A 21,715-nucleotide genomic window follows, 5' to 3' on the forward strand; every position below is an offset into this window, starting at 1 on the left:
GTAAAATATTATATACCACTAGTAAGAGGCCTATCTTAACCCATTAATAGATATCCTTAATTTGCAAGCTTTCTGATTGTTATCAATAAAACCCTTAAGTTGTCTTATGTATACCTCTTCCTTAAGATTCTCATTCAGGAAAATTGTTTTTCACATCCTTTTGATATGCTCTAAGCCAAAATGAGCTACTCATACCATGATAGTCAATGCCTTCCTTTTGAGTAAGATCATTGGCTACAAGTCTAGTTTTATATCGTTCAACATTACCCGAAAGCATCCTTTTAGGCTTTGTAAACCCATTTGCAACCTATGGCTAAAACTCCCTTTGGTAAGTCAACAAGATTGCAGACTTGAATTTTAGCCAAGGATTTCATCTCCTCCTTCATGGCATTGAACACAATGTAAAGTTATCTCCACCCAAAATGATGTGAAAACAATTTTTGGATCGTCCGTAGGTCTGACATAAAAATCAGACTCCTGGAAGTATACAACATAATCACTAGGGATTGTTGGTCACCTTATCATAGAGAATCTTCTTAATCCTACTTTCTTTACATTTGACCAAATCTGAGTAGGTTCATTCTGAATTTGTTCCTCTTGAGTTGACTGTTTTGAACCAATTGTGGTTCAAGATAATCAATTTGATTTTTCCTAAGCACAATCAAACACCCTTCATGTGGAGGAGTTTCATTCAACTCTCGTGCTTCCTCTAATTCAATCCCTTGAGGATAAGCACTCACACTAGGTTTAGCATCCTCTAGAAATTTTGCATTTCTAAACTCAACAATTCTAGGATTGAATGAAGGACAGTAAAAACTAAACTCCTTAGAGTTTACTGCATAACCTATAAAATTTCGCTGGTTGTCTTTAAATCTAATTTCCTTAGGTGTGGATTATAAATCCTCACTTTAGCAGGACAACCCCATATGTGTAAACAATTTGAACTTGGTTCCATTCATTCCTTAATTTAGGTGTTCCAATCATATTATCAACAATAGAAATATATAAAACTAAACAATATTCACAAATCGAGCATAATAAACAACATAACTTAATGCTGAGCAAATATGGCATAGAGATGGTTCTGATACCACATATAAAAATTCTATATATATTAAATGCTAATTAACAATAAAACTAACAGCGAAAATAATTTAATATGTAAGTACCTTCGGCCCTTGCTTTGCTCAAGTGGGTTGAAGAACAACTTCATAGCAACCAAATCTAGAAAACTAAAAAATATTGAAAGGTTCTTCTGACCTATGCCTACTAGTGAGTGTCAATTGATAGAATACACATGCCTTATTTATAGATAGGTCAGGGACCCTCAATTAGAGCTGTTACCTTAATTATTCCTCTCATCAAGGAATAAAAATCAAATAAATCATCAATACAGATTATTTGATTCCACAAAATAAAATCAATAATGAATTCAAATATTTGTTTTCATAAGAATTAAATCAACAATTTAATTCAGAATATTTGATTTCACAGAATAAGCTTTAATTGGAATAGATCACTGAACACCGTAATTATATATATTTTATAATCATAATAATATATGTGACATAAGGGACATACCTTAAATGAAATTTCTTACATAGATATCTTTATACTAGTAAGGATATCTCTACATCAACAACTAAGGATAATGTTAGGAAAATACTCGCAATCTCAATAGATATGTTTATACTAGTAGAATTAGAACCGATAAACACAAAATCACACACAAAAAAAAAAAAAGGTAAGAAGAACTTGAAGGTTACCTTTAACTTGAGAATGACAAAAACGATATTGCTTTTTCTTCAAAGATTTTTTTTTTTTTTTTTTTTTGTTATTGTTTTCCTATTGCTTTGTCTTTCTATTTGCCTTTTTTTTGTCTGTCTCTTCCTATTCTTTGAAGTTGCATGATTTTTTTTTTCCTTTTTGTTTCATTTTTCTTTTTTGTCTTTTCCTATTCCCATCATTAGCGTTTTTAGTTTTTGGAGTAACGTGTGCAAACTTAACGTGCGCAGAGTAAACGTTTTCCTTTTCTCAGACTTAACGTGCGCAGTAGAGTAAACGTTTTTTTTTTTTTTTTTTTTTTTTTTTTAAGGAGAATGACATGTATCTTTTACGGCCTTGGATTTCTCTGTCGTAAACTGGATATTTTCTAGTTTCTTTGGACTTGAGAGGATCCCTTTCCGACGTAGTTGTGGAGTACGAGCCATTAGGGATCCATAAAGGATTGACATACGTTGAGGAGCCGGTAAAGATCATGGATCGGAAGGAGCAAGTGCTACGTACTAAGAAGATTCCTATCATTAAGGTATTGTGGCATAACCGTGGTGTCGAGGAAGCATCGTGGGAGGCAGAGTACGACATACGGAATCACTACCCGCATTTGTTTAGCACTTGATTGTGGTTATGGCATAAATACCCACCGATCCAGACTGTATGTGGAATTACTCATTTTGTGAGTTGATCGACTTGGATGTCGAGATTGATGAGAACTGATACATTATAGGAAACACTAAGTACGATGCTTTGGATGACTTACGAGACGACATTCCATAGTTGTTTGAGGATGGTGTAGTGTTAGTTGGCGAACGAGATGAGATAGCCTAGGAGCCCACTGAGCATGATACCGATGATACTACGAACGAAAGTGCTAGTCGTCTTTGTAGCAATAATGTTGGTAAGAGCCAGTCGTGTAGGACCCGTCGGAATCACCAAGAGAGTTGGTTTAGCGGTATACCAAGTTGCCTTGCTGCTGAACTTGGTAGTTGAGCAAGATGTCTTTCATGGCTTTACATTGAGGTTCAAGGATTTTATTCGTATGGTTAATTTCTTTTGTCTTGGACTGTATGCCTATTCGTTATGGTTATGAATAACCGTTACATTTGGATTGTCTAAGAGTAGTCAATTAAGATAAGTTTGCTTCCGGCTAAGAAGTATGGCATTATGCCAAAGATACCCATGGGCTTGATTTCCCAAGTGGAGCTACTTATTTTGGTGAATTTAGGAGTCATCAAGTTTGACAATGGTTGATATAGTGTGGATAACATCGACTACGACTCCCTTGGGGACTTGCAAGTGGATTTGCTATAACTTTTGAGGATGTCGACGTGAATCACTTTATATAGGACGAAGAGCTTAGTGCTCGAAGAAAGGAGGGGATAAGATTTCCCAAGAATGGGCTGAGCACGAATCTTATAAGACTACGAACGTTAAGATGATGTTACTATTCCTTCTTGTGTTTTGGGGCTACGAAATCTCGATGATGAAATTTTTATAAGGAGGAGAGAATGTAGTGACCAAAATAATTAACTAAGCTTAGGTAGCTTAGTTAGAGGTTTAATTTGGGCTTTGGGTCACTAGGAACAGCTGGAAAGGCATTTTGGAAATTTTAGACTTTTTGACCGGACGTACACATGGGGGACCACGCGGACGTATGCTGACTTTTGGTTGACCACTGGTTAATGCTCGTACGTATGATGCAGCCTTTGGTGCGCTGGGTAAATAGTGCACAGATGTATGCCCCTTTAGTACATTACATACTCTACTTTACAAGACACCTCCTGCAATGCCCACAGCTTTTCCTACACTATCAATACCCCTCCTCACTCGACCCTTACCCCCCATTTAGCTTCTGTTGCCCTCTAGAATCCATGCTTGAGTGATTTTGCGAGTTATGAGAGTTTTTGGAGGAGAATGAGAGATTTCTTGGAGGTTTTGCTTCTAGGAGGTAATCTTCTAAACTTAGTTTGTTCCTTACTTAGTTGTTATATTATTTAAGTGTTTTCCATAGTTCGCTTAGTTGGTAGATCTTCCAGTTATGTTGTTGCCCTTAATCTTGGTTTAAGTTGGGTTAATGCTTCATCTTTGTGGAACGTATTTTCTTATGCATGGAGGCATTGTGTTGAGATAGGAAGGTCTTAGAAATCCTTTGGGTAGCTTTGGAACCAGTTTGGGAGGATAGGAGGACGTTTGGAACAAATGAGGTTCTACATGAACCTTCCGGGCAGACGTACGGCCTTGAGCCTAGATGTACGACTCAAAGCGTTCCAGGGAACGCCACTTTGACCAATCATCTGATAGCCTCTGTTTTCATGTTCTAGGTTCATTTTAGTTGGACTTAGAACTAATAATATGTCTTTTCTCAGTATTCGAGATTATGGAGCTTCGAGGGGATTTTATGGAGGAGCCTTACGACCCGGGTGAGTATAAACTCACATGGATACTTGTTGTTACTTTTTCCGCATCGCACGACTATTTTATATATATATATATATATATATATATATATAACATGCATATTTTGCAACTCTCATGAATTACATTTTCGACTGCTGTGAACTTTCTTTTGAGAAAACGTATGTTGATAAACAAGATAATGATGAGATTTGTAAAACTATGCATGTAAAAGATGGATACGATTAATTGCATCATATGATATGGTACACCAGTATGTGTAGGGTAACGGTCATGGGCTTACTATACAGGTTAACTTTATGATCAAGTATGTGTGTGTGGGCCTTGGATCCAGTAGTTTTTATGACAGGCCCAGCCATTGCCAAATAGTTAGTGATTACAGGACATACATTACTAGTAGCATGGGCCACCTGAGGTCAGACTCGGTTGGGCTGCTAGTGGTGGACGGAAGCGTACAATGGTCGAGGCATAGGCATTGTATTACAGGTTCTTCGGGAGAACGCCAACCCTGCTGAGAAGGGGTAATATCTCAGGTAGACCAGATTGTTGAACTATGACATGATTCTCATATTACAGCATATATTATATCTATATTGCATTCTTGATAACAGTCACCTCATAATGCTGCATGTATTTTATAAACAATTGAGTTCACCATTTAATGATGGGTACGTCATTTGCATTTATACTTATTAAGTCGTCGGATTTACCCTTGTATTATTTCTCTTTTTTCTCTATATGTACATTTGTGTCTTTATAGATAGTTTAGCAGAAGATGGATACCGCAAAGCATCTGGTTACCATGGAGGATTCGAAAAGGGAGATGCTTGAGGACTTATTGCGAGATTAGGCGGGTACTCATGGTAATTGGTACTTTTGCTATACTGTAAACTTAAGAGCTTTGATGCATGTTTGCATATCAAGGCATAGAATGGATTTCTTGTAAGGATGACTTATATAGTGTGATTTCAGCTACTTTGATGATCCTTGGTTTGGTTGTAATGATTAATATTTATAAAATCTTAATGTTTCTGCTACTTTATCTCTTCTTTTTGAATAGTAGAGATCCCTTAGTCTTGTTCCACGCAGAATAAGGCTGGGAGACAAACCGTGGAGTTAATTACCAGTTAATTAATTCCCGAGGCGTTACAGCCCTGCTTGAACACCCCTACCGAACACGACACACTAATTTAAAGGGTGATACAATACGACATGTGTGACCTGTTTAATTAACGGGTCATGTCAATTTGACATGACATGACATGACACAACCGAATGACCTGAACCTGTGATTTTTTATTTTTTTTTTAAGGGAAACTACCTTTTGCCCCCATGAACTACAACTCATTTTCACTTTGCTCCCATGAACTACCAACTATGACACCCAACCCCCATGAACTACCATTTTGTGCCCAAAACCCCATTTCGTCAGTCAAAGGCGTTAACTCAGACGGTCAAAGTGACAATGCCTTGTAGTTTATGGAGGCAAAATGACAATGCGTTGTAGTTCATGGGGGCAAAGTGACAATGAATTGTAGTTCATCGGGGCAAAGTGACAGGTAAACCATCTGATTTAACGCATTTGACTGACAGAATGAGAGTTTTGGGCACAAAATGGTAGTTCATGGGGGTTAGGTGTCATAGTTGGTAGTTTATGGGGAGAAAGTGCCAAGGTGTTGTAGTTCATGGGGGCAAAAGGTAGTTTCTTTTTTCTTTTTTTTTTTTTTTTAACCATGCTCATAAGCTATTTACTTAGAAAAAGTTCAAAAAAAAAAAGATTTATATATATATATATATATATATATATATATATATATATATATAAACGCATCAACCCGTAAACCCGAATGTAGGGGTGGAAGCATGTAAAGGGATGGGGGGTGAATGTCGCCCAAACATTTTGAAAATGTTATTAATTTTTAATAAATTTATTCCTATAAAATTATATTTTTGCCCTCTTTTTAATTTTTTTTTTTTTAGTTTTGTCCACCCAAAATTATATTTTTGCCCCTTTCTAATTTTTTTTTTTTTTTTGCCCCTCTTTTAGTCTAAATAATTGAAAATGTCCCCATTTAATTAATGACTTCTGGTTCGCAACATTATTTTAGCTTGACTCTGATTTTTTTGAAGATCCGAGTGATCTCGATAAGAGAAAGAGTTAACACCAATTTTTTTTTTTTTGAATCCTATAAATCATTTTTAGTTTATTTTTAGACATATAACTTTTGTATGCTATAATAACTTATTATAAAATTAAATTTAAGAATTATCTATATTTAATTTATATAAACATACACATATATATATATATATATATAGAGAGAGAGAGAGAGAGAGAGAGACTACATGTGTATCTCTCATGTAGATAGGACAAGAGAGAAACACAACCCTGAATAATTAATAGGACATTGCTTAGCAAATAGGCAATCCTAGACAGATATTGCGTCCAACCATAGGAGTGTCTTGGGGTAAAAAGGCGGGCGGTTAAGCCTTAACCGCTAATCACCTTAAAAGCAGTTTATAAAAAACCGCTAACCGCCTTTATTGTATAATAATAATAATAATAATAATATTTAGACTTATAATATAATCAATTAACCATTAAATCACAATTTTTTTTTAGAGAATTAAATCACAATTTAAATATTAATATATTATCACTATAATTTATATGATTATATCACATGATCAATTGATCGTTAAATCATATGATTATATAATAACAAATTATACATATATAATATGACATAAGTCATAACTATACAAGTTCATACTAATACAATAATTAAGTACCTAGATACTTAGTTCCAATGTATGTTATAAACTTATAAGTTTATATATGTTATAATTATAATTATACATATATGCATATTGAATAATATAAATGTATAAGATCAATACTTAATCATATAATCCAATAACAATTCAAATACTTAATCAAGTTAATAATATTATTCATGTACAATGATAATGTGATTCGTATAATACCAAATTAAGTAATTGGCATTGGATTAAACAATGTGTTACTTATAACCACAATTGAAGTATTAATGTATCATCATTATAATTTATATGATTATATCAGATGATCAATTGATGATTAAATCATATGATTATATAATAACAAATTCAGCAACTTGATATATACTGGATTGTGGTCAGAACTTAGAGCAGCTTCAACTGTCACAGTGTTTGTAGGAAAAAGAGTACACCATTTTGCTGTAGCCACTGCTCCATTCAACTTTTCCTGTATGAAAGCATGCCCCTTCCTTCCATTGTTCTAGGTATACTTTGGTCCACTTGCTCCTAATTCAAAGAGCTCACTTGAAACCAAAGTATTCTTGAAATCCTCCATCAGCCCAGGGGCTCTTCTGCATCCTCCACATTTCTCCAAGTCATCCAATATTTCATTAAAATCGCCAATACAAAGCCATGGTCCCGGTTGTAGGGTGGAAATGTATTTTAGTAAACTCCAAGCCTCATGGCGCTTATTAGCTTCCGAATGCCATAAAACTCCGTAAATTTCCAAGACCCATCTCCCTTTACCATTTTAATAGAAGCGTTGATGTGCCTTCGACTATAGTTTTTAATTTCTAACCATGCTTCGTCATTCCACAATAGTGCAAGACCCCCACTTTTCCCCACACAATCCACCACAAAAGGTTGCTAAAACCCAACTTGGGTTTTAATTTTTCCATCCGATTCTGGTACATTTTGATTTCCATCAAGAAAACCACATTGGGCTTCTTGACCTTCACCATGCAACGGAGATCCCTAAGTGCTCAAGGGTTCCCAAGCCCTCGACAGTTCCAGCTTATGAAGATCATTGCGGTCGACGGGTTTGCCGAGCAGCCCCCGCCAATCTTGATCCATGAGAACAATCCTATGCCTACACATCATCACCCTTTGTTGCTTTTTTTTCCCCGTTTTTCAAAGGCCCCCATCCCACCATCGTCATAAATTCTCCTCCATTTCACCGAGACAACCTCTGGAGAAAGGTCACTGGCTGGTAAGGTGTGCTGCGCTGCAACTGCCTGCACAGCACATGCTCGCCGCTTCCAAGAAGTCACAGATGGGCCAATATTTCTTCCTTTTTCTTTGGGCCCGTGCATGTGGATGGGTTTTTTTTCCCTCAAGTCCACTTGCCCCTTATCAGTGACACGTGTTGTTGATCCTCCCAAACCTACCACGTCCACACTATCCCTTTCCTTATGCTTTACACCTCCTTTAGAGTGAACCACGTGGACATTATGACTCCCCCCAACTAGTACCTTCATGCTATTAATTCCTTGTGGAAAGGCTTCTTTAATAGAACAGGATCCCTCAATGTTTGTTTCAAGATTTTCTTCCATAAATGCCATGGACGAAACCATCACACCAACATTACTGCCCAAGATTTCCTCCCCTACATTTTTAGCCGCTGACTCAATTTGATCCTTCTATGGGGAAATATTTGCTGCCCCATGATTTCCTCCCTCATTTTCACCTGACCATCCAGAGTTTCCCCCATCACTATCCATGTCCGTTACGCCCCTTCGCCTGGACGGTCCCCCATGTGCCCTTCGGCGTACCCCACCGGAGTTGTCAACTCCAAGTGGAGATCCGCTGAAGCTGCCTGAAAAACCTCCGCCACCAGATGCTCCATCACGTGACCTGCTGCCATATTTTTGTTTTGCCCCATTCCTGTACCTGTCCACGTTGAAGCTTCTGGTTGGTGAAGGGACCCTCAATCATGGCTCATATTGTAGCTCGCCCCCTTGACTTCGTACGGTACTTCGTTTCAGACATCCTGCTTTTCCATGGTTGATGATACCACAATTAAACCAATATCTAGGCAAGCGTTCATATTGGAAATCCACCCAAACCGATTTTCCTTGGAGCTTTAGAAACCTTCCCCTCGATAAAGGTTTTGTTAGATCTAGTTGTATTCTTACGCACAGGAACTCTCCCCATCCCACACCATCAATATCAATATCGACCTCCTCGAAAAAACCCATGGTTGATACAATCAGGGTACCCACGTCCTTGCTCATGCAAGCCAGTGGTAGGTTAAGCATACGTACCCAAAAGGCAATTTTCTCAAAAACAATCTGTGTTGGTGGTGTTAACCCATCAAACTCCTCCACGGAGAAGAGATGCCCCTCAAAGACCCAAGGTCTCCCCTCCAAGAATCTAATCTTGTCCCACTCATGTTCAAACTCCAGAAAAAAAAAGGTTCTCCCCCAGTACTCTGGATGAGAGATTTCCTGACGATTTCCATCCCCGAATTAGTTTCGCTCTTATCGTATCCTTACTGACCAAATGGTCGGCAATGAGTTTCCCTACGAGACACTGTTTGCCCCTCTGCGCAGTTCCTTCCATCTTTTGTTTTGGTATTTCCAACTCCAGTTGCTCCTCTTCCAACAGGGAAAAATTTTCCATGATCCTCGTCACTTCATCTGCCATTGACACGATATCCGGCTAAAAGAAACACTGGCAGCAACTGATCCCCCGCCGTCTAGGAATGGATGTGAGAAAACCTTCTTTCTCCTCTAGGGTTTGTGTTTAGAGAGAAAAAAAATTGAGACACACATTGCAAGTTCTTATTGTAATTTTAAGGTTATTTATTTCCTTATGTATTATAGGGTTTCTTTAGTCTATTCGGTTTACCTTTTTTTTAGCCTACTAGGTTTACTTGCCTATCATTCATAACATCTCTATAAATAGAGGTCTATGTAATACTTTATATGGAATACACTACTCAATACAATGTAATCCATTATATGCTTCTACTCTCTTCTCTCTTTCATTTCTCTCGTCTTCAATATATTTAACATGATACTATGAAGAAATATATGTACCTAACTCATCTTATAAAATCGATTTTATAGAAGATGGTTGTCCGCTCCTTATAAACATGCCCAAAGTCTTATCCACAGGCGATGTGAGATTATTTCTCGACACCCTCCCTCACGTGCATGCCAATATTTTTTCTGGTCCTTATCATGGGATAAGTAGTTTGAGCCCAAAACTTAAGTTTTGAGATAACTGGTAATTTAACAACACGATAAAACCTAAGGATGTTGGCATGAAACTAACATTCAAATCAAAGCTTGCAAACCATTGCTTTATTTTCTTACTAGGGATCTCATGATTTTCAGATAAAGTAAATGCCTTTTCAATTTTGTTTTCTGTTTTTCAAATTATCTAACACTCGTTTTTCAAAAGTTTTTATGTTTTATTTTCAAAAATCCAAAAAACAAATACAACACAATAAACTTTCAAAGAAGCCATAAATTTTGGGTTCTTTGATGTTAACTGTAGTACAAACAATTGAATGCCAATGGGTATACGACATGCACGTAGATGCTTTAGGTGAAACTACTATAATTTACGAGGAGTTAGTAAATGAGTACGATGATTCTTCTAGAGGAATGTTACATTTATTTATTTATTTTATTTTTTTACACAATTTTTTACACTTATATTTGATTTTTAAAATTATTATTGAATTAAAATTTAATAAAAAATTCTATATTTAATAATGGTTTTAAAAGCAACCTATAAGTATGAAAAAATTATGTAAAAAGGTAAGAATAAGTGTATCATTATTTGATTCTTCTACGAAATTAACTAGAAAAATAGAAATAGCTAAGAAAAAACCCCATAAAATAGGAATATATTGAAACTTATTCATACATATACAGTTATATATTCATGTCCATCTCTCATTCATTTTCTTTTTAAATCAATCATCCGATCTGTTTTCCTACATGTGGATCTTAAATATCCAATGGTTAGTTTTTTTTTAAAAAAAAATTGGTGAAGATAGATGGAAGATTGACAGGAGAAGGAGAAATAGCATTTTTCATATATATATATAAATTTTAGTTAAAGAATTACCTTTTCTTATTTTAGCTATCAGATTTTTCAAAACATTTACATATGGCTCATCATTTTAGCTATACATTTTTATTTTTTTATTTAAAATATTATTTATTTTCTACTTTATTTATTCCCAAAAAAAGATTTAAAAAAAAAAAAAAAAAATCTTGAGAATCATACATCCAAATCATCAAACCATGCTTAGGAAGTTGTTAAGGGGATAAATAGGATTAGGTCCAAATGGGCATTAATCAATTGGCTGCTTTTTCAATACTTTAATGCACGTATAACGCTCCAACCCCAACCAGCAGTGGGAATCGACATATCCAGGAATATACCATTGGATGTACCGTGTACGGAATGAGGCTGCTGTCACTTTTCCAAATCTCATATCATATCCCAAAATGAGTGCTTCTTGGTGGAGACCAACCATGCCAACTAAAGCATGCATGCCTTTGTATATTTTATGAGTAATCTCTCTTACAATTTTGATCCTAAAAATTTGTTATTAAATTAGCACTTGTTAAAATAAAAAATAAAAAATTTAATGACTGAGTTTCAGTGTTACGCCATCCTAATTGTATAACAATTGTATAACAATCTACTAAATAACGTTACTTATATGTTAAAGATATTTAATTAACTAATGTATGAGTAAGTGGATTGCACTTGACTCTGGTTAGATTTGAAGGATTTGGTTTAAGTGCCGTAAAAAAAAATATATATATATATATATAGATTTGAAAGTTTTTCAAAGCACCTATATCTAGCTTTCTATCTCACTTATCCACTTTCATTAAAGGTGTGTTTTGGTATTGCGATTTTATAAACAGAAAGTACGATTTTAAACCAAATTACAGAAAATAGATTGTTTGGCATTGCGTTTTTAAAAAATTGCGATTTGACAACTTGAAAAATCTGCGTTTTTATATCACAGGTAATGATGTATTTTTTTTAAAACGCATAATTTTAAAGGTCAAACTGCAATTTTGTCAAATGCTATAATTGCATTTTTAAAAATCATATTTTTAAATCACACTTTTTTTAAAATCGTAAACTCAAACGGACCCTAACCATTTTAGAATATAATTTTCTAGAATATCTTTATTTTATCATTGAGACGAAAGAGAATGTTAGAGATTTTTTATTTTTTATTTTTGGTAAGTAAACCGTACTCACTACACTAAATGTTTTAATATTTTGCTGCGCTGGATGTAGTTTATTTTAAATGAAAATACTTAACTCTCTCACCTGTTAAAATCGTAAACCCAAACGAACCCTAACCATTTTAGAATATAATTTTCAAGAATATCTTTATTTTTTCATTGAGATGAAAGAGAATGTTAGAGATTTTTTAGTTTTTTAGTTTTTTTAGAGCCTTGTTTGGCTTGGCACGTTTTCTGTTTTGTTTTCAAATTCATATTTTTTTATTTTGTAAACAGATTTGGCACAAATTCACAAACTCAAAATTTTTGCCCAACGTTCTAAAAATCACGTTTTCTCTTTGAAAACCAAACAACACATTTGCATCGGTTTCTTAAAAAATTCAAAACAAGAATGAAATTTGGTCCATCCAAACAACACATCTGCATCGATTTCTTAAAAAATCTAAAACAAGAAAGAAATTTGGCCCATCCAAACAAGGCCTTAAATGTTTCAATATTTTGCTGCGTTGGATGTAGTTTATTTTAAATGAAAATACTTAACTCTCTCACCTATTAAAATCGTAAACCCAAACAGATCCTAGCCATTTTAGAATATAATTTTCAAGAATATCTTTATGCTTTCATTGAGACGAAAGAGAATGTTAGAAATTTTTTTGTTTTTTTTTTTTTGTTTTTTTGGTAAGTAAACCGTACTCACTACACTAAATGTTTCAATATTTTGCTGCGCTGGATGTAGCTTATTTTAAATGAAAATACTTAACTCTCTCACCTGTTAAAATCGTAAACCCAAACGGACCCAAACCATTTTAGAATATAATTTTCAAGAATATCTTGATTTTTTATTGAGATGAAAGAGAATGTTAGAAATTTTTTAGTTTTTTTTTTTGGGTAAGTAAACCTTGCTGTGCTGGATGTAGTTTATTTTAAATGAAAATACTTTAACTCTCTCACCTGTTAATTGTGTGGCAAATAAGATGGAGCTATACACAAATACATATTAAACATGTGAATTTTTAAATATTGAAAACTGTTAAAAGTTATTTACTATAGAAATAGATAGAAAGTTAATAAAAGATGTTGAAAAATAGGCTTGATTTCATAGAGATAAGTATGAAAGATGAGTGGTATTTTCAATTTTGGATATAAAATTTTGACAGGTAGACAAAAGAAAAACACAGGTGGAAACCTGTCCATATAATTCGAGAAGTAGAGAAAGTTTCTCTACAACATGCTCACAAAGCAAACTATCACCTGCTTCCCTGACTAGGGGAATTAGGTAGGAGACAGCATACGAGTCAAATAACGCACACAATTTGCTCTGACTTGGGGGTTTATGTTAAATGCAATAAATATCATACCCTTATTTTTTTGGATTATTCCAGAGGAAACCATCAACAACCAAGTGGCCATAAAGGAAAATCCACGAGGATGAAAACGACATTTCACGGTTTCCCTTTCTCCTTCCTTCCGCCAACCACAAATTAATGTCATTCACAAATCATCCATAATGCTACAACAAAATACAAATCCCTCTCTCTCTCTCTATATATATATATATATAAAACAATCTTAAACACGTGGTGCCATGTCTTCACATGACGTTATCAATGATGTCATCACCTAAGCCAGGTCATCGTCTGGTACACCTTATCCGCAGGTTTCCTATCGTCTTCCGCCTCGTGGCGAGAACGTGAACAGAAACTCGTGGCAGCCGGGCCCATGGGAATATTCAGGTACTCCGTGGACCACCCTACAGTTTCCCCAAAGCCTGACCAAGTTTACGTGGCGAAAATTGGTTGGTTGCTATGAGGGCTTACCGTGAAACGTTGCGGATGTGATTGTGATATTTAAATGGGATAAACGATGACGTGTGGGGTCAGAGCCTATGCGAGGCAGACACGGCGTTGGGACCCAGTTTCTCTTCAAAACGTGCTAACACTTCGATCACGTGGCGCTCTAGGAGACCGACACGTGGAAATGTCCTAGTTGGAGGGAGTAAGAGGGCGCGTGAGCGAAAGACTCGTCCATGCCAGTTGGCATTACTGGGTAGTGTACTGGCCGACCTTATCCTCTTCCTTTTGTTTTGTTTTTTTTTTTTTTTTTAATTTCTTAAAATTTAGTAACTATTTCTTTTTCCTCCCAAGGAAAGGAGCATTGTATATTGTAGAGAGAGAGAGAGAGAGAGGGATTGGAAGGTGACTCCTGGGAGAAAGAAAGGACCAAACCGAACCAAAAGAAACCCTAGATTTCTTGCTGCTGAAAGCGCCAAATTGCTTTCTTTATTTTGATTCTCAGATCCAAATTTTCTTGTTTCGGAGCTGTGGTAAGTATTGAAGTTTCGTTCTTTTTCGTTTTTGAGTGTATTTGATGGTGTAATTTGCAATTTATTGGGATCCTTTTCTGATGTTTTGGTTGAATTTTGTCCTACGGATTACGAAAATGGAACCTTAATGTGTAGGAATTGCGTTGATAGATCTTTTGCTATGTTTCAATGTCATTCACTAGTTTGTGTTAACGGTTGATTGTGCTTTATTTTGTTTCTATGAAATTAGTTTTTAGTCTTTGTAATGATGCTACTTATGTGATATTCATTTCAGATCGTGCCCAGTTATAGTCGTTTCGAACAAAAGCAGTTGTGGGTTTTGTTTATAATCTTGCGATCTTGTGAAAGATTTTTTTGGATTGAGGGTGTACCGTAGAATTGGTTAAAAGATGATGTCTAGATCGTATACCAATCTTTTAGATCTAGCTTCCGGGAACTTTCCGGTAATGGGTCGCGAAAAGAAGCGCCTTCCCCGTGTAATGACGGTTCCGGGGGTTATTTCTGAGCTTGACGATGATCAGGCCAATAGTGTATCATCGGACGTTCCATCCTCGCTTGCTCAGGACCGTATCATTATTGTCGCTAATCAGCTCCCTGTGAAAGCAAAGCGTAGGCCTGATAATAAAGGGTGGAGTTTTAGTTGGGATGAGGACTCATTGTTATTACAGCTGAAGGATGGTTTACCTGAAGATATGGAGGTTCTGTATGTAGGGTCTTTGAGGGTTGATGTTGATTCCAGTGAACAAGATGATGTGTCGCAGCTTTTGTTGGATAGGTTTAAGTGTGTCCCAGCTTTTTTACCGCCTGATATTTTGTTAAAGTTTTATCATGGGTTTTGTAAACAGCATTTGTGGCCGCTTTTTCATTACATGCTTCCCTTCTCGGCGAATCATGGTGGACGGTTTGATCGGTCTTTGTGGGAGGCATATGTGGCGGCAAATAAGATTTTCTCGCAAAGGGTGATCGAGGTTATAAACCCTGAGGATGACTATGTTTGGATTCATGATTACCATTTGATGGTGCTGCCTACCTTCCTGAGGAGGAGGTTCAATAGGCTGAGAATGGGGTTTTTTCTCCACAGTCCATTTCCTTCATCAGAGATATATAGGACTCTGCCTGTAAGGGAAGAGATTCTCAAGGCACTTTTGAATTCGGATCTAATTGGTTTCCACACTTTTGATTATGCTCGGCATTTCCTGTCTTGTTGCAGCCGAATGTTGGGTTTGGAGTATCAGTCCAAAAGGGGTTATATTGGGTTGGAATATTATGGAAGGACTGTGGGGATAAAAATCATGCCGGTTGGTATTCACATGGGACAGATTGAATCTGTTTTGAAACTCGCAGATAAGGACTGGAGGGTGGGAGAGCTCAAGCAACAGTTTGAAGGAAAAACTATATTGCTTGGGGTTGATGATATGGACATATTTAAAGGCGTCAATTTGAAACTCCTGGCAATGGAACAGATGTTGAAGCAGCACCCAAAATGGCAAGGAAGGGCAGTTTTAGTACAGATTGCAAACCCTGCTAGGGGAAGAGGGAAAGATCTCGAGGAAATACAGGCTGAAATACATGCAAGTTGCAAGAGGATTAACAAAAATTTTGGCCGTCCTGGGTATGAACCGATTGTCTTCATTGACAAACCAGTTTCTCTCAGTGAACGAGCAGCATATTACACTGTTGCTGAGTGCGTTGTGGTCACAGCTGTGAGGGATGGAATGAATCTTACACCTTATGAGTACATTGTTTGCAGGCAGGGCGTTTCTGGGTCGGAGTCAAGTTCAGAATTGAGTGTGCCCAAGAAGAGCATGCTAGTAGTATCAGAGTTCATTGGCTGTTCGCCTTCATTGAGTGGTGCAATTCGGATCAACCCATGGAACGTTGAAGCAACTGCTGAGGCAATGAATGAGTCAATTTCAATGGCTGATGCTGAGAAGCAAATGCGCCATGAGAACCATTATAGGTATGTGAGCTCACATGATGTGGCATTCTGGGCAAGGAGCTTTTTCCAAGATATGGAAAGGACTTGCAAGGACCATTTCAAAAGACGTTGTTGGGGAATTGGTTTGAGCTTTGGTTTCAGGGTTGTGGCGCTGGATCCTAGTTTCAGAAAGTTGTCTATTGATTCCATTGTGGCTGCGTATTCAAGGTCCAGAAATAGGGCTATACTTTTGGATTATGATGGTACTGTAATGCCCCAAACTTCCATCAACAAGAGCCCAAGTCAAGAGGTTATCTCTATCATAAACATGCTTTGTAGTGATGTTAAAAACACTGTGTTTGTTGTCAGCGGAAGAGGAAGAGATAGTTTAGGCAAGTGGTTTACTCCTTGCAAGAAAGTTGGAATTGCTGCTGAACATGGTTACTTCATGAGGTATGCTAATTTTTATTTCTCCTATACATTAACGCTTGTTTGCTTTTGCCTTCTGCCTTTTGTGTCTAAATTGCACGGTATATTAGGTGGCCTGCTCAAAAGGATTGGGAAACCTGCGGACAGAGCAATGATTTTGGGTGGACACAGATAGCTGAGCCTGTTATGAAATTGTATACTGAATCCACTGATGGTTCTTATATTGAAACTAAGGAGAGTGCCTTGGTTTGGCACCATCGGGATGCAGACCCTGGTTTTGGATCTGGCCAGGCTAAGGAGATGTTGGACCATCTAGAAAGTGTGCTAGCAAATGAACCCGTTGCTGTCAAAAGTGGTCAGTACATTGTTGAAGTGAAGCCACAGGTAGATATCTCAACTCTAGTTTAGATTTTTTGGAATTCAAATATGAATGTGAGTTCCTGTCCATTATAACATCTTATGATTGAATTGCCGTGTATATTCCTATTTTATGACTGCTTGTAGAATAAACTTCTAACCATGTTCTTCCAGCCTTTTTATGAATAAAAAGTTGTCTGAGTCATCCATTATGTTGGAACACATGTCAGATGCGGTTATGGAGTATTGCCTTCATTTTTCCATCTGACACTCTTACACTTTTATTGTGCGAATTTAATGATGAACAAAGCAAGAAACAATTGGATGCATTTCCAATTCAATAATGTAAACATGACATCATTATTGAAGTGTGTGATCAACCGTGATGAAGATTTACTTGTTTATGTTTACTCAACCAAGGGTTAATATAAAAGCATAACAATTATTCGGTAGATCTAAAAATATAGTTCCTTCTACATAATCAATCCATTGCCTACATAGAACATGAACAAGCCCAGGAACAGTCTAAAGTTCTAAGAACTTGTGATTTATTGCTTGCCAAAAGTGGTGCGATGCTCTTGACTTCGATATAGTTAAAGTGCTAGTTTATGGCATCAGTTACCCGTGATTGCGAGTATATTGAAATGCTGCAATATGAGAGGGGTGTGCTAGAATTGGATCAGAGCAACCTCAACTTCTCTAACACATTGAAGATAAGCCGTTTGATATTGGCATAGTAGACAAGGTTAGCATTGACGTACAGAGTTTATGCATCGGTTTGGCACAGGGGCCAAATGGTTCCTGTAAATTAGACTGGCCCTATTTTTGTTCCATCTAAATAAACCAAGTCAAATTGCCCTAAAAGGCTAAGGACACACGCCATCCTCACAGTGACATGCTTTGCTTTTACTTACAAGGTCTTCTACTTAAAATTAAGCCTCGAGATAAAGTTTGCAGAATTTTAGGACCATAGAGAGCAATGGAACTAGTGGCATGTTGGTGCATCTTACCATTACTGACATATTAATTATTGTTTAACTCGTGTTTGCATAGGTTTGGACTAAAACTTTGCTTGCAGATTGGATAAAGTGTGTGATTGATAAGATATGTATAGGCGTTAGGTTGTCTAAAAGTGGACAGCAGCATCATCACTTGCTGGAGCCACAAGATTAAACCAAGAAAGCAAATAGAATTGATCTTTTCCCATGCTTTGAGAATTCAGTTAACATTCCCCTGTATCTTTTACGCTAACCCCAATCCTGGGTTGTTAGAAGCAAACTTTGTTGTAAAATAGAAGTAACAAATAAATTTATAATCTTGGTAAACCATCCTGATTAATCCACTTTGTTAAGTTCTTGGCAGAGAGGGCAAGACAAACTCTTGTATGGTTGCCTATCCTTGCATGGATATTTATCCAGTGCTTTACTTATATATATATCCTGTGCCTTACTTTCTTTATATTACTTGAAATTGACCTTGCTTTATAATTCTGGTGTTAGATGTATTTCCTCCTTTCACAAAAAATTTCCTGTAGACTTGTTTTGCCAGTTTTGGTGCTTTGATATACACCTTACTAGTAAAAAATTGGAACATCTACTGCGTAGAAAACATGATATTTGAATCTAACATATAGCTTGGGTTTTAGGGAGTCAGTAAAGGTTTGGTTGCAGAAAAGATTTTCACAGCAATGGCGGAGAGAGGCAAGCAAGCTGATTTTGTACTATGTATCGGTGATGACCGATCTGATGAGGATATGTTTGAGATCATTGGCAATGCAATTAATAGTGGTGTCCTCTCTTCTAATACGTCCGTATTTGCGTGCACTGTTGGACAGAAGCCAAGTAAAGCCAAATACTATTTGGATGACACAATAGAGGTCATAAACATGCTTGATGCTCTTGCAGATGCTTCAGATCCTACATCCTCCCCGAGTGATGAAGATGAAAGTTCCCCTTGAAGTCCTCCTCCATGGCTTTTCCTCTAACTTCAGTGCTTCTGCTTTAAGCCAATCAGGAAGAATAACATGCTGGTCTATGATTAAAGGTGATGATGCTTTTCATCTCTGTTTGAACTTGGTGGGAGAAACTTTATATGACTTCTTTCTGATCATTTGGTGGCCATTTTGGAAAAACATCAACAGCTTGGATTTTTTTGTCTGTGACATAAACATGCAAAGTGAAGTGTGGATTGTATGGGTTTTACTTGGAAAGCAGAATTTTTTTACATCAGCTCAGCCACCTGAAGGATTTGACGGGACCTACCACATCTGTTCATGGGTAGAAATGTCTAAATAATCGCTGCACATACACATAAAAGGCTCTCCAGCCTGCTTAATGCAAATTATAATACTGATCAGGTAGTCCAGGTGTATCTTCTTGCATATTCTAGCAGGGATAAGTAACTTTTCATTTTGGGAAAGATGTGCAAGGGATTACAGAAAACATGTTTCAGCTGAAGTAGACGCCCCCATTAGATGAAACGGTACACTGGTGCCTTTTTTTTTTTTTTTTTTTTGCCCTTTTAAATTTTGAGTGAATTTCTTTTACCATTGTTACTCGGATTATTGTTTTGCATATTAAGTCTGTAAATTCTATAGCAAAATTTCCAATTTCCAATTTAATTTTATATGCTCTACCTCCACTCTCTTGTGTTTGACATGGACAACATCAAAGTAATTTACACCGAGGTTTTATGGCCTGAAATGGGGGCAATAAGATAATGGTGAAGAAAGACAGGAATGTCTTCACCCCACACAAAGGAGCGGGTGGAGGCAACATCTATGATGTTCACCTTATACAGAAGAGTGTGTGGAGGCCTACATGGAGGGAGTTCTCCAACCCACACGGAATGGGTGGAGGCTACACCTCCACCTCCTCCTGAGGTGGGTCAAGGCACTTCACGCGGAGGCCACCACCTTTACTCGGGTGGAGACCTTCCATCTCCTTTGCAAGGTGGAGAAAAGCCTTTCCCTTCCAAAATTTCGAGGTTTGAGAAAAGCCCCAAAAAGATTATATATATTCACCATGACATAAGACAATTTCGTTTTCGGCAAAGCGTTCTTTTACCTTGACAATATTGAAGTAAAAGTTTTTCACTTTTCATGCCATAGGTGATTTTTAGAACCATCATTGACTATGAGATTGATTTTTAATGGTGGTTTTAAAAGTCTATTGGTGTAAAAAAAATTGTATAAAGAATAAGAATAAGTGTAGCATTCCTCTTCAAAATAAGTATCTTTCATCAATAGGATTTAGATTCACACCTGATACACAATTGAACAGAACTTCAAAGCGTAATTTCATTACACTTTGAATTAATGTTTAATATATAGAGGAAACTGCCAAAGAAACTCTACGGTAACATATATCAATGTTTACATACGGTAATTACAATTCCATCTATGCAATTTCACTAGACATTGCGAGTAATTAATCCCTCGATGCCAAAATGTAAAAAAGGTAAAAGGTAAAAAGACGTGGATGATACCTTTAAAAATCTATATTTTTCCAGCCTCTGCACCATTTGATAGATGGATCCCACGTATGATGGGAAACAATTTGAATGTTACCAAACCAAATGCAAAACAAGATGACCTGTCTGAAACAAAACATAAATGTAATAAATGTAAAAGGAATTTATAGAAGAATAAGAGAGATATAAAAGAATTTATAGCAGCATTTTACTATTTTCGAGAGAGATATTACAAAAGACGTCAATAATACATCGGTAAAAAATCGTAGTCATAGAAGAAACTATAAATATGATCCCAATTAAGTCAAAACATTAAAACCCGCCAATTTTTTTTTCTTATCGGCCCAAGCCTTTTCTCCATGGTAGTCCTTAGAAGGAAAAAAAAAAAAAAAAAAAAACCCATTTAAACCAGCCATAAAGCTCCTAACGTCAAACCGAATTGGGTGTGAATCGGGTCAATACAAAACCAAACTCCAACGTAACCTAACAAATTCAAACTAAATTTCAAAATGTGACTTGTACTTGAGCTTGAGAGAGAGAGACGTTGGGGATTAAAAACTAGCTCAGATAAGAACAAACAGCCGGGCTGCCTCATTGAAAATCACACCAGAAGTGGGAAAGCAGCATCTTTCTTTGACAAAGCAAATTAGCACAACATTTATTTCTCAATCTGTGTACGGTGTGCTCACTCATTGCCTGCAAAAATCGACAACTTACTTGAACGGATGAATGAATGATTGTTCCATATTCAACTCTCAAGGGTGTGTCAAGCTTCTCTCATTTAACCCCATCTTCCTTATTTATTTCTCACATGTGCACATGTGTTACTCATTTACCTATGCTCATATATCTTCTTTACCCAACTAATTGCATCTAGAAACAAACGTATGAGAGTGAAAAAGCGGTTACGATTAATAATTATTGACTAAAATTGCTAACTGTAATTAGTAAAATCTACTAACTGCTTAAGTGGTTAATCAACGGTTAACATTT

General features: G+C 36.5%; 1 protein-coding gene across 1 annotated transcript; it reads left to right on the forward strand.

The window, feature by feature from the left end:
- The first annotated feature begins 14,368 nt into the window (after positions 1–14,368).
- On the forward strand, positions 14,369–19,871 carry TPS7 (trehalose-phosphatase/synthase 7). Its single transcript, XM_059583580.2, has 4 exons — positions 14,369–14,547; positions 14,822–16,918; positions 17,005–17,278; positions 18,897–19,871. Exons 2-4 carry the CDS (start codon positions 14,937–14,939, stop codon positions 19,206–19,208), a joined length of 2,568 nt encoding a protein of 855 aa, XP_059439563.1. The 5' UTR covers positions 14,369–14,547; positions 14,822–14,936; the 3' UTR covers positions 19,209–19,871.
- The last annotated feature ends 1,844 nt before the right edge of the window (positions 19,872–21,715 follow it).

Source organism: Corylus avellana, chromosome 1, assembly GCF_965113065.1.
Source record: "Corylus avellana chromosome 1, dhCorAvel1.hap1.2, whole genome shotgun sequence".
NCBI lineage: Eukaryota > Viridiplantae > Streptophyta > Magnoliopsida > Fagales > Betulaceae > Corylus > Corylus avellana.

What these genes read in the sequence shown, in the direction of transcription:
- TPS7 (XM_059583580.2), top strand. Translation starts at nt 14,937, where the DNA reads ATGATGTCTAGATCGTATACCAATCTTTTAGATCTAGCTTCCGGGAAC. An exon ending in GAACATGGTTACTTCATGAG is followed by an intron (nt 16,919 to 17,004) that starts GTATGCTAATTT and finishes ACGGTATATTAG; the next exon opens with GTGGCCTGCTCAAAAGGATT. An exon ending in TTGTTGAAGTGAAGCCACAG is followed by an intron (nt 17,279 to 18,896) that starts GTAGATATCTCA and finishes CTTGGGTTTTAG; the next exon opens with GGAGTCAGTAAAGGTTTGGT.